We start from the raw sequence: 12,604 nt of genomic DNA on the forward strand, positions 1-12,604 counted from the left end.
CTGGGTTGTACAAGGTTTAATTTTGGGGTGGGGGCTCCCCTTTTCCCCAGGGGGACCCCTCAAAAGTGCTCGGGGACGGTGTTGAGGGCGTCGGCCGCGGTGCGGTTGATGTCGACGTTCTGTGGGGTGAAAATGTGGGGTTTTGGGGGATCTTCCCAAAATGTAACCCCCTCCTCAGTTATTTAGGGGGGGTTATTGAGGTCTGCACCCTCTTTTTGGGGGGGATTTGGGGAGAGGGGCTCTCACCTGGGGTCGGGCCCGGTGGGTGTTCACGGCCTCAATGTTGAGGAAGATGGGCTCGACCTCACAGCCTGGGCCAGGGCAGGAAGGGAGAGTTTGGGGGGATTGTCCCCATTTTGGGGTGGGACACAGTGGGGACAATCCCTTTTTGGGGGGAACTGTCCCCATTTTGGGGTGGGACACAAATCCCCTTTTTGGGAGGAATTGTCCCCAATTCTGGAAGGAACACAGATCCCCTTTTTTGGGGGAATTGTCCCCAATTTGGGGTGGGACACAGTGGGGACAATTCCTTTTTGGGGGGAATTATCCCCATTTCTTGGGAGGAACACAAATCCCCTTTTTGGGAGGAATTGTCCCCATTTTGGGGTGGGACACAGTGGGGACAGTCCCTTTTTGGGGGGAATTATCCCCATTTTGGGGTGGGACACAGTGGGGGACAATCCCTTTTTGGGGGGAACTGTCCCCATTTTGGGGGGAACTGTCCCCATTTTGAGGTGGGGGACAGTCCCTTTTTGGGGGGATTGTCCCCAATTCCGGAAGGAACACAAATCCTCTTTTTGGGGGGATTTGTCCCCATTTTGGGGAGGGACACAGTGGGGGACAATCCTTTTTTGGGAGGAATTGTCCCCATTCTGGGGAGGGACACAAATCCCCATTTTTGGGGGAATTGTCCCCAATTCTGGAAGGGACACAAATCCCTGTTTTGGGGGGAATTGTCCCCAAATCTGGGGTGGTACACAAGGGGATTGTCCCCATTTTGGGGTGGGACACAAATCCCCTTTCTGGAAGAAATTGTCCCCAATTCTGGAAGGGACACAAATCCTCTTTTTGGGGGGAATTGTCCCCATTTTGGGATGGGACACAAATCCCCATTTTTGGGGGGAATTGTCCCCATTTTGGGGAGGGACACAAATCCCCATTTTGGGAGGAACTGTCCCCAATTCTGGAAGGAACACAAATCCTCTTTTGGGGGGAATTGTCCCCATTTTGGGGAGGGACACAAATCCCCTTTCTGGAAGAAATTGTCCCCAGTTCTGGAAGGGACACAAATCCCCGTTTTGGGAGGAATTGTCCCCAAATCTGGGGGGGGTCACACTCCCATTTTTGGGGTGACACTCACCATAAGCCACCGGGGTCAGCTTCAGCACCGTGTGCAGGGGACACTTGAGGTAGGGCAGCTCATCTGGGCCGGGGGTTTTAACAAAAACCAGGTGGGCACAGCAGCTCTGGGCCGTCCCCAAGATGTCCCCAAGGTGTCCCCAAGGCCTCACCTGCGCTCTTGTCCAGGAAATAAGCCAGCAAGCAGCGCATGACAGCCTGGTGGCACACCACCAGAACGTTCTCCTGCCGCTCCAGCTCCATGATCACCGGCTCCAGCCGCTGCACCAGGTCCTCGTAGGACTGGGGAGGGGGTTCAGGAGGGTCCCTAGATTATTTTTTGGGGGGTTTTTGGGGGGGATTTTGGGGGGGTACCTCGCCTTTGGGGTAGCGGTAGCGGTATTTGTCCTGGTCGCGCAGCGCCAGCTCCTTGGGGTAGCGCTCCTGGATCTCCTCGTAGGTCATCTCCTCACACACGCCCTGAGGGACAGTGGGGACATCAAATGGCACCCAAAGGACCCCGAGTGACCCCAAATTGGCCCTGAAATTACCACAAATGGCACCAAAATTACCACAAATGGCACCAAAAGGACCCCGAGTGACCCCAAATTGGCCCCAAAATTACCACAAATGGCACCAAAATTACCACAAATGGCACCAAAAAGACCCCGAAATTACCACAGATGGCACCAAAAGGACCCCGAGTGACCCCAAATTGGCCCCGAAAATTACCACAAATTACTTGAAATGGCACCAAAATTACCACAAACGGCCCCAGAATTACCCCAAACAGCCCCAAATGTCCCAAAATGACCCCAGATTGCCTCAAATGAATTTCAGTGGTCCCAAATGGATTCCAGTGACCTCAAATGGATTTCAGTGGCCCCAAATTGCCCCAAATGGATTCCAGTGACCCCGAAATGACCCCAAATGAACTTCAGTGACCCCAAATGACCCCAAATGAATTTCAGCAGCCCCAAATGGATTTCAGTGACCCTAAATACCCCAAATGGATTTCGTTGATTCCAAACGGATTCCAATGACCCCAAACGAGTTCCAGTGACCCCAAAGAAATTTCAGCAGCCCCAAATGGATTTCAGTGACCCCAAATGGCCCCAAATCCATTCCAGAGGCCCCTAAATGATGCCAAATAAATTCCAGTGACTCCAAATCCAGCAACCCCAAAACGACCCCAAATGGATTCCAGCAGCCCCTAAACGACCCCAAATGAATTCCAGCAGCCCCTAAATGACCCCAAATTACCCCAAATGAATTTCAGCGGCCCCAAATGGATTTCAGTGACCCTAAATACCCCAAATGGATTTCGTTGATTCCAAACGGATTCCAATGACCCCAAACGAGTTCCAGTGACCCCAAATAAATTTCAGCAACCCCAAATTGATTTCAGTGACCCCAAGTGGCCCCAAATCCATTCCGGTGACCCCAGACAAATTCCAGAGACCCCTAAATGTCCCCAGATAAATTCCAGTGACTCCAACTTAATTCCAGCAGCCCCTAAACGACCCCAAATGGATTTCAGCGACGCCTAAATGTCCCCAAATTACCCCAAATGAATTTCAGTAGCCCCAAATGGATTTCAGCGGCCCCAAATGGATTTCAGTGACCCTGAATACCCCAAATGGATTTCGTTGATTCCAAACGGATTCCAATGACCCCAAACGAGTTCCAGCGACCCCAAAGAAATTTCAGCAGCCCCAAATGGATTTCAGTGACCCCAAATGGCCCCAAATCCATTCCAGAGACCCCTAAATGACGCCAAATAAATTCCAGTGACTCCAAATCCAGCAACCCCAAAACGACCCCAAATGGATTCCAGCGGCCCCTAAACGACCCCAAATGGATTCCAGCGGCCCCTAAACGACCCCAAATGGATTTCAGCAGCCCCTAAACGACCCCAAATGGATTTCAGCAGCTCCTAAGCGACCCCAAATGGATTCCAGCGGCCCCAAAACGACCCCAAATGGATTTCAGCGGCCCCTAAACGACCCCAAACCCATTCCAGCGCCCCCAGACCCATGCGTGGCTCACGGCGTCGATCTCGTTGAGCGCCTTCCACTGCTCGTAGGGCACGCCCAGCGCCTCGGCCGTCTGGATCGTTCTCTTCATGTGGCTCGTCCACACCTTCAGCTCGGGGATGTTCTGGCTGCGGATGAACCGCGACAGCGCCTGCGCGTACTGCGGAGGGGCGGGGACAGGGGCGTGGCCTTGCCTGTCCGTCCGTCCCGCTGGGCACAGCCCGCGCCCCGTAGCGGGGAGTGTGGGCTAAGCCACGCCCCCTTTGTGGGTGTGGTTTGGTTGATGGACTGGTGGGTGTGGCCTCGTGTAGCACCGCCCCCACAGGTCGTCTGTCCCATCCCATAGCAGGGAGTGTGGGCTAAGCCACGCCCCCTTTGTGGGTGTGGTTTGGTTGGTTGGCTCCGCCTTGTGGTGCTGGTGGATGTGGCCTCGTGTAGCACCGCCCCCCACGGGTCACCTGTCCCAGCTGGTGGCTGTGATGGGATGTCCCTGTGTCCCCCAGGTGTGTCCCCCAGGTGTGTCCCTGTGTCCCCCAGGTGTGTCGCTTTGTCCCCAGGTGTGGCCCCACCTGTTCCTCACAAGGGGACATCCCCCAGGTGTGTCCCTGCACACCTGGCTGGCTCTGACACCCCACCTGGTGGCTGTGAAGGGATGTCCCTGTGTCCCCCAGGTGTGTCCCTGCACACCTGGCTGTGACCTCACCTGTCGCCCATGGGGTGACAGCGCGGAGTGCCCCCCGATGCGGCCGCGCAGGTTGAGCTGGCTCTGACCCCACCTGTTCCCCATGAGGGGATGTCCCTGTGTCCCCCAGGTGAGTCCCTGCACACCTGGCTGTGACCTCACCTGCTGGCCCCGGGGTGACAGGGCCGAGTCCCCCCCGATGCGGCCGCGCAGGTTGAGCTGGCTCTGACCCCACCTGTTCCCCATGAGGGGATGTCCCTGTGTCCCCCAGGTGTGTCCCTCACACCTGGCTGTCACCTCACCTGCTGGCCCCGGGGTGACAGGGCTGAGTCGCCACCGATGCGGCTGCGCAGGTTGAGCTGGCTCTGACCCCACCTGTTCCCCATGAGGGAATGTCCCTGTGTCCCCCAGGTGTGTCCCCACAAGGTGACCTCACCTGCTGCCCCCGGGGTGACAGGGCCGAGTCCCCCCCAATGCGGCCGCGCAGGTTGAGCTGGCTCTGACCCCCTGAACCCCACCAGGTACCCACATGGGGACATCCCCACATCCCCCAGGTGTGTCCCCACTAGGTGACCTCACCTGCTGGCCCCGGGGTGACAGGGCCGAGTCGCCGCCGATGCGGCCGCGCAGGTTGAGCTGGCTCTGACCCCACCTGTTCCCCATGAGGGGACATCCCAACATCCCCCAGGTGTGTCCCTCACACCTGGCTGTCACCTCACCTGCTGCCCTCGGGGTGACAGCGCCGAGTCCCCCCCAGTGAGGCCGCGCAGGTTGAGCTGGCTCTGACCCCACCTGACAGGTGTTTGGGGATGTCCCTGTGTCCCCCAGGTGTGTCCCCACAAGGTGACCTCACCTGCTGGCCCCGGGGTGACAGGGCCGAGTCCCCCCCGATGCGGCCGCGCAGGTTGAGCTGGCTCTCGCCGTGGCGGCTCAGGTAGATGGTCCTGGGCGTGACGTGGATGTTCATCAGGTAATACACGGTGCGGCTCTGCACGTGGCCCTGCACGCGGTTGGCCAGGTAGCGCAGCCCCACGTCGAAAATCTTGATGTAGGACAGAGCACTGAGGGGGTTTGGCAAAACAAAATCAATCCATCAATAAAAATCCAAAATTAAAATAAAGAATGAAAATGAATAAGAAAAATTAAATAAGAAAAATAATGAAATAAAAGAAAAAATAAAATAAATAATAAATAAATAAATAAAATAAGAAATTAAAATAAAATTTTTAAAAATAAAAATAAAAGTCAAAAAGTTAAAAAAATCCATAAAATAAAGATTTTAAAAATCAAAAGAAAAAATAAAATAAAATAAATCAATAAAATAAAAATAAATAAAAAATGAAAAATTTTAAAAATTAAAAATAAAGAAATAAATAAATAAAAAAATTTTAAAATAAAATAAAAAATAATAATAAAATAAAAAAAAAATTAAAAAATTAAAAAATAAAAATAAAAAATAAAAAAATAAAATGAAATTGTCAGAATTCAGGATGTCCCCCAGCACCTCCCCAGAGCCCGCCAGGCAGCGCAGCCCCACGTCGAAATTCTTGATGTATCACAGCCCACTGAGGGGGTTTGGGGCTGTGAGCATTCATAAAATCCATCCCATCCCATTTTTGATTTTCTCCCAGAGCCCAGAGCGATCCTGGGGTGTTTTTGGGGCTCTCACCTGTCCAGCTCGTCGTCCAGGGGCTCGTAGGTGGCCTTGTAGCACTCGATGCGCTGCAGGAAATCGGCCACGGCCTCGTCCTGCCCGCGGCCCCGGTAATCGGGGCTGCTCAGCTTCACTTGCTGCAGCGGTGGCGGAGGAAAAGGGGCTTGGGGGCACAGGTGGGCGCAGGTGGGCACAGGGGAGCACAGGTGGGTGCAGGTGGGTACACACAGGTGGGTGCAGGTGGGTGCAGGGGAGCACAGGTGGGTGCAGGTGGGTACACACAGGTGGGTGCAGGTGGGCACAGGTGGGTGCAGGTGGGGATAGGGGAGCACAGGTGGGTGCAGGTGGGTACACACAGGTGGGTGCAGGTGGGTGCAGGTGCGTTCAGGTGGGTCCACACAGGTGGGTGCAGGTGGGTGCAGGTGGGGATAGAGGGGCACAGGTGGGTGCAGGTGGGGACAGGTGGCTCCAAGTGGGTGCAGGTGGGTTCAGGTGGGTGCAGGTAGAGATAGGGGGGCACAGGTGGGTGCAGGTGGGCACAGGTGGGTGCAGGTGGGCACAGGTGGGTTCAGGTGGGTTCAGGGGAGCACAGGTAGGTGCAGGTGGGTACACACAGGTGGGTGCAGGGGAGCACAGGTGGGTGCAGGTGGGTACACACAGGTGGGTGCAGGTGGGGATGGGGGGGCACAGGTGGGTGCAGGGGAGCACAGGTGGGTGCATGTGGGTTCAGGTGGGTCCACACAGGTGGGTGCAGGTGGGTGCAGGTGGGGATAGGGGGGCACAGGTGGGCGCAGGTGGGCTCAGGTGGGGATAGGGGGGCACAGGTGGGTGCAGGTGGGCACAGGTGGGTCCAGGTGGGTGCAGGTGGGGACAGGTGGGTGCAGGTGGGCGCAGGTAGGTCCAAACAGGTCCTTGTTGTCACCTCCCAGCCACAACTGTCACCCTCAGGTCCTTGTTGTCACCTCCAAGTCCCAGCTGTCACCCTCAGGCTCCAGTTGTCACCTCATGGCTTCAGCTGTCACCTCCAGGCCTCAGTTGTCACCTCCAGGTCCTTGTTGTCACCTCCCAGCTCCAGTTGTCACCTCCATGTCCCCATTGTCACCTCCAGATCCCAGTTGTCACCTTCAAGCCTCAATTGTCATTTCCCAGCCCCAGCTGTCACCTCCATGTCCCCATTTTCACCCCCAGGCCTCAGTTGTCACCTCCAGGTCCTTGTTGTCACATCTAGGCCTCAGTTGTCACCTCCCAGCCCCAGCTGTCACCTTCAGGTCCCAGTTGTCACCCCCAGGCCTCAGTTGTCACCTCCATGTCCCCATTTTCACCTCCAGGTCCCACTTGTCACCTTTAGGCCTCAATTTTCACATCCAGGCCTCAGTTGTCACCTCCAGGCCTCAATTTTCATTTCCCGGCTCCACTTGGCACCTCCAGGTCCCCACTGTCATCTCCAGGCCCCCATTGTCACCTTCAGGCCTCAATTGTCACCTCCCAGCCTCAGTTGTCATCTCCAGGCCCCAGCTGTCACCTCCATGTCCCTGTTGTCACCTCCAGGCCTCAGTTGTCACCTCCCAGCCCCAGTTGTCACTTCCAGGCCTCAGTTGTCACCTCCCAGCCCCAGTTGTCACTTCCATGTCCCTGTTGTCACCTCCAGGCCTCAGTTGTCACCTCCCAGCCTCAGTTGTCATCTCCAGGCCCCAGCTGTCACCTCCATGTCCCTGTTGTCACCTCCAGGTCCCCATTTTCACCCGCATGTCCCCATTGTCACCTCCAGGTCCCAGTTGTCACCTCCAGGCCTCAATTGTCACCTCCATGTCCCATTGTCACAGCCCAGGGTCTCACCTTGATGTTCTCCTCGATGATGGTGGGGTCGTCACAGATGGACTCCACAAACAGGACCTGGGGGTGAGGGGGGACAGGTGACACCCCCAAATCGGTGCCACCACCCCTTGATGTGACACCCCCAAATCGGTGCCACCATCCCCTGCTGTGACACCCCCAAACCGTCACCCACCCATGCTGTGGCACCCATGGTGCCACTACCCCCCCAAAATCTCTCACAACCCCCCCAAAATCCCTCATGACCCCCCCAGAAAATCCTCTCGATGCCCAAAATCCCCCAGAACCCCCCCAAAATTCCTCAGGAAACCCCCAAAACTCCTCACGACCCCCCCCCAAAAATTCCACAAATTTCCTCACGACCCTCCCAAAATTCCTTATGACCCCCTCAAAATTCCCCCCCAAATTCCTCACGACTCCCCAAAAAATTCTTCAAAATTCCTCCTGACCCTTTCTAAATCCCTCAAGACCCCCCAAAAATTCTTCACGACCCCCCAAAACTCCTCAAGACCCCCTCAAAACTCCTCACGGGCCCCCAAAATTCATCAAGATCCCCCAAAATCCCTTAAGACCCCCCCAAAACTCCCCACAACCCCCAAAATTTCCTCAAAATTCCTCATGACCCTCCCAAAACCCCTCAGGAACCCCCCAAAAAACCCTCAAGACCCCCCCCCCAAAACCCCTCAAGACCCCCCCAAATTCTTAACGATCCCCTAAATTCCTCAAGACCTCCCCCAAAATTTCTCCTAAATTCCTCAAACCCCCCCAAAATCCCTCACGATTCCCCCAAAACTCCTCACGAGCCCCCAAAACTCCTCACAACCCCCAAAATTTCCTCAAAATTCCTCATGACCCTCCCAAAACCCCTCAGGAACCCCCCAAAAACTCCTCAAGACCCCCCCAAATTCTTAACGACCCCCCAAAATTCCTCAAGACCCTCCCCAAAATTGCTCCCAAATTCCTCAACACCCCCCCAAAATCCCTCAAGATCCCCCCCAAACTCCTCACGAGCCCCCAAAACTCCTCACGACCCTCCCAAAATTCCTTATGACCCCCTCAAAATTCCCCCCCAAATTCCTCATGACCCCCAAAAATTCTTCAAAATTCCTCCTGGCCCTTTCTAAATCCCTCAAGACCCCCCAAAACTCCTCACGACCCCCCCCCCCAAAAATTCATCAAGATCCCCCCAAAATCCCTTAAGAGCCCCCCAAAACTCCCCACAACCCCCAAAATTTCCTCAAAATTCCTCACGACCCTCCCAAAACCCCTCAGGAACCCCCCAAAAAACCCTCAAGACCCCCCCCCCCCAAAACCCCTCAAGACTCCCCCAAATTCTTAACGATCCCCTAAATTCCTCAAGACCTCCCCCAAAATTTCTCCTAAATTCCTCAAACCCCCCCAAAATCCCTCACGATCCCCCCAAAACTCATCACGAGCCCCCAAAACTCCTCACAATCCCCAAAATTTCCTCAAAATTCCTCACGACCCTCCCAAAACCCCTCAGGAACCCCCCAAAAACCCCTCAAGACCCCCCCAAATTCTTAACGACCCCCCAAAATTCCTCAAAACCTTCCCAAAATTGCTCCCAAATTCCTCAACACCCCCCAAAAATCCCTCACGATCCCCCCAAAATTCCACAATTTTCCTCACGACCCTCCCAAAATTCCTTATGACCCCCTCAAAATTCCCCCCCCAAATTCCTCACGACTCCCCAAAAAATTCTTCAAAATTCCTCCTGACCCTTTCTAAATCCCTCAAGACACCCCCAAAACTCCTCACGACCCCCCCCCCCCCAAATTCATCAAGATCCCCCCAAAATCCCTTAAGATCCCCCCAAAACTCCCCACAACCCCCAAAATTTCCTCAAAATTCCTCACGACCCTCCCAAAACCCCTCAGGAACCCCCCAAAAAACCCTCAAGACCCCCCCCAAAACCCCTCAAGATCCCCCCCAAATTCTTAACGACCCCCCAAAATTCCTCAAGACCCTCCCCAAAATTGCTCCCAAATTCCTCAACACCCCCCAAAATCCCTCACGATCCCCCCAAAATCCCTCACGATCCCCCCAAAACTCCTCACAACCCCCAAAATTTCCTCAAAATTCTTCACGACCCTCCCAAAACCCCTCAGGAACCCCCCAAAAACCCCTCAAGACCCCCCCAAATTCTTAATGATCCCCAAAAATTCCTCAAGACCCTTCCCAAAATTGCTCCCAAATTCCTCAACACCCCCCAAAATCCCTCACGATCCCCCCCAAAACTCCTCACGACCCCCCAAGAATTCCTCAAAATCCCTCATGACCCTCTCTAAATCCCTCATGATCCCCCAAAATTCCTCGAGGTCCCCCCAAAAATTCTTCACTATTCCCCTAAAATCCCCCAGGACCCCCCAAAATCCCCCCGGACCCCCCAAAACCCCGCCGGGACCCCCCAAATCCCACCTTGTACCCGTTTTCCTTGGCGAACTCCAGGATCACCTCCCGCCGCTCCCGCGTGGTGTTGGTGGCATCAAAAACCTTTTTTGGGAAAAAATTGGGGGGACAAATTTGAACACCATCCCCTCCCACAAATATTTTGGGGTGAAATTCGCCCATTAAGGCGTTAATTTTTAATTTTTTTTTTAATTATTTTTTTAATTTGGGGAGGGGTCTCTCACCGCCACCTGCCCCTCCTCAGAGCTCAGGTAGGTTCTCACATCCTTCAGCGCAGCCAGAGCGCAGTGCCTGGAAATTTTGGGGGGGTTTAGCTCCGAAAAATTCCCCTAAAAAAAAAAAACACCCCAAAATCCCCCCGCCCCAAAAAAAAATTTCCCCTTCTAACCTTCGAATTTCCACCCCCTCGGGGTTATCGTGCCGGAAAAATTCGTAATTTTTGTAGTTGGGCACGGCTTCCCTGCGGTACTCGCCCACGTTGAACACTGCAGGAAAACCCCGCGGGAGGGGTTGAGAGGGTTTAGGACCCTCCCACAAAATTTTTTGGGGGGATCCCCACCCCAAAAATGGCTCACCTCGGGTGGGGGTGCCGATCCAGTTGAGGTAGCGGGTGAGTTTTCGGGAGATGTAGGTTTTGCCTCGGGCAGGTAACCCCACCAGGATCACCATGGTGGGGCAGTTGGTGAACTGGGGAACGCAGGCTGGGGGGGAGAAAAGAAATTTAAAAAATTTTAACCCCCCCTCGGAAATCCTGATTTGGTTTTTGTACCCCTAAATTCATCCTGCACCCCCAAAATCCCGATTTTGGTATGAAAAACTTGTCCTGAATGGGAAAATTCCCCCACCTAAGGGGTGTTTTGGGTGGGGGGATTTTTTTTTCCTCATCTCAAATCTGTCTCCCCCCCCTTCAAATTCAAACTCACCCCAGAAATCCCCAAATTGGTTTTTGTACCCCAAATTCCTCCTGCACCCCCAAAATCCCGATTTTGGGGGTAAAATACCTGCCCTGAATGGGAAAATTCCCCCCTAAGGCTGTTTGGGGGGGGGAAATTTTCCCCCTCCTTTCCCCCCCCAAATTCAAACTCCCCCCCAAAAATCCCCAAATTTTTTTTTTGTACCCCTAAATCTTTCCTGAACCCCAAATTTGGGTTAAAAATTTGCTTTTTAAAGCGATTTTTAAGCAATTGCTGCCCTGCAAAGGGAAATCTCCCCCTAAGGGTATTTTTTTGGGGGGGGGAAAGGGAATTTTCGCCCTCATCTCAAATCTCTGCCCCCCCCCCCTCAAATCCCGCACCCCAATCTCACTCCAGGGGTACAAAAACAGCCCCCAAATTTATTTTTATTATTTTTATCTTTATTTTCGGGGTGGGGGGGTCCTTATGAGCCGCTCCGATGTCGCCGCCATGTCCCTCTTGCCTGTGCCCCCCCGCCCCTTTCAATGTCCCCGTTGTCACTGTTAAAAAAAAAAAAAAAATTAAAATCCACTCCTTGTCCCTCCTACCTGGGATTTTGGGGGATTTCTCCTCCATTTTTGGGGCGCGGGGAGGGGGGGGGGGGGCCCGGCCGGTGTTTTTGGTGCCCCCCGAGAAGGTCGCAGGTAATTTTAAACCCTGGCTCCCCACCAATGGGAGGGGACAGGGGACACGGGGGGGGGACAGCGGGGCCACCCCCGTGGGGACCTGACCCTGTCACCCTTTGGGGGGGGGGGGTCCTGAAATGGGGATATAAAACCCCCCCCCCCGTTATTTTTGGGACCCCCTTCTTTTTTGGGACCCCTCTTTCTTTAGGGACCCCCCCGTTTTTGGGAACCCCTTTCTTTGAGGACGCTTCCCCCCCCTTTTTTTTTTTAGGACCCCCATTTTTAGGACCCCCATTTTTAGGACCCCCCCCCCCTTTTTTCAGAGGGATCCCCCCCTTTTTTGGGACCCCCAGTTCTTTTAGGACCCCCCCCTTTTCTTTTAAGACCCCCATTTTTAGGATCTCCCTTTTCAAACCCCCATTTTTAACCCTTTCCGATTTTGTCTTCTGGGGGGAGTCCCTAATTTGGGGGGGGGATTATTCCCCAAATCCCACCCCCCTGAGGAGCGGATTGTGTCCCCTCAGTGTCCCCTCAGTGTCCCCATCCCCTTTTTTTGGGGTCCCCCTCCCGTAAATGTCTCAATGCTGTCACTTTATAATGGGGGTCCCAATTTTGGGGTCTTCAGTCCTGGGAACGAGGAGGAAAAGGAGATGAGACCCCCCCAAAATGGGACCCTTCGGACACCTCTGACCCCCCCCGGCCATTCTGGGGGACCCTCGATGCCTCGGACACCCCCTGGGCCCCCCCCCAATCGATCTGGGGGAACCCCCTTGTCCCGCGCCCTTCCCCCCGGGATTCCCCGCTCGTGTCCCCCGGTGCCACCCCCGGTGCCACCCCCGGTGTCCCCCCGGTGTCCCCCCGGTCCCTCCTTTGGCCCAACCCCCGGTCCCTCCCCTCGGTGTCCCCCGGGTCCTTCCCCGGTCCCTCCCGGGGCTTTCTCCGGTCCCTCCCTCTCCTTCCCCGGTCCCTCCCTCTCCCTCCCCGGTCCCTCCCCGGTCCCTCCCTCTCCCTCCCCGCCCTTTCCTCTCCCTCCCCGGTCCCTCCCTCTCCAC

The 12,604-nt window shown here is 54.8% G+C and overlaps 1 protein-coding gene and 1 long non-coding RNA gene across 4 annotated transcripts; one reads left to right on the plus strand and one right to left on the minus strand.

Annotated features, from left to right (window-relative positions):
* Nucleotide 1: 1 nt before the first annotated feature.
* Nucleotides 2-11,810, minus strand: PFKFB1 (6-phosphofructo-2-kinase/fructose-2,6-biphosphatase 1). Of its 3 annotated transcripts, none has more exons than XM_077172560.1 (14): nt 11,475-11,769; nt 10,549-10,674; nt 10,362-10,458; nt 10,198-10,264; nt 9,983-10,057; nt 7,547-7,603; nt 5,726-5,847; nt 4,910-5,117; nt 3,373-3,534; nt 1,714-1,818; nt 1,512-1,641; nt 1,361-1,423; nt 247-311; nt 2-119 (listed from the first exon to the last, which is right to left on the minus strand). In XM_077172560.1, the coding sequence occupies exons 1-14, from the start codon at nt 11,500-11,502 to the stop codon at nt 60-62; spliced, it is 1,365 nt and encodes a 454-aa protein (XP_077028675.1). In that variant the 5' UTR covers nt 11,503-11,769; the 3' UTR covers nt 2-59. The 3 variants fall into 3 exon arrangements, with proteins under 3 accessions (XP_077028675.1, XP_077028676.1, XP_077028677.1); XM_077172561.1 differs by having other exon boundaries at nt 3,388-3,534; nt 11,475-11,734; XM_077172562.1 differs by lacking the exons at nt 2-119; nt 247-311; nt 1,361-1,423; nt 1,512-1,641 and having other exon boundaries at nt 1,646-1,818; nt 11,475-11,810.
* Nucleotides 4,078-5,176, plus strand: LOC143692293 (uncharacterized). The gene is made up of 2 exons (XR_013180195.1): nt 4,078-4,610; nt 4,745-5,176. It is a non-coding gene; the product is annotated as an uncharacterized LOC143692293 (long non-coding RNA).
* Nucleotides 11,811-12,604: the final 794 nt, after the last annotated feature.

This window comes from Agelaius phoeniceus, chromosome 38, assembly GCF_051311805.1.
Source record: "Agelaius phoeniceus isolate bAgePho1 chromosome 38, bAgePho1.hap1, whole genome shotgun sequence".
Lineage (NCBI taxonomy): Eukaryota > Metazoa > Chordata > Aves > Passeriformes > Icteridae > Agelaius > Agelaius phoeniceus.

Bases quoted from the DNA above. Each gene is read 5' to 3' on its own strand.
- PFKFB1 (XM_077172560.1), bottom strand. From the start codon at position 11,502: ATGGAGGAGAAATCCCCCAAAATCCCAG. The intron at 3,535-4,909 runs GTGAGGTCACCT...GCCCCTCCGCAG, and splicing joins TGTCACCCCGGGGCCAGCAG to TACGCGCAGGCGCTGTCGCG. The intron at 1,642-1,713 runs GTACCCCCCCAA...CCCCCTCCCCAG, and splicing joins ACCGCTACCCCAAAGGCGAG to TCCTACGAGGACCTGGTGCA.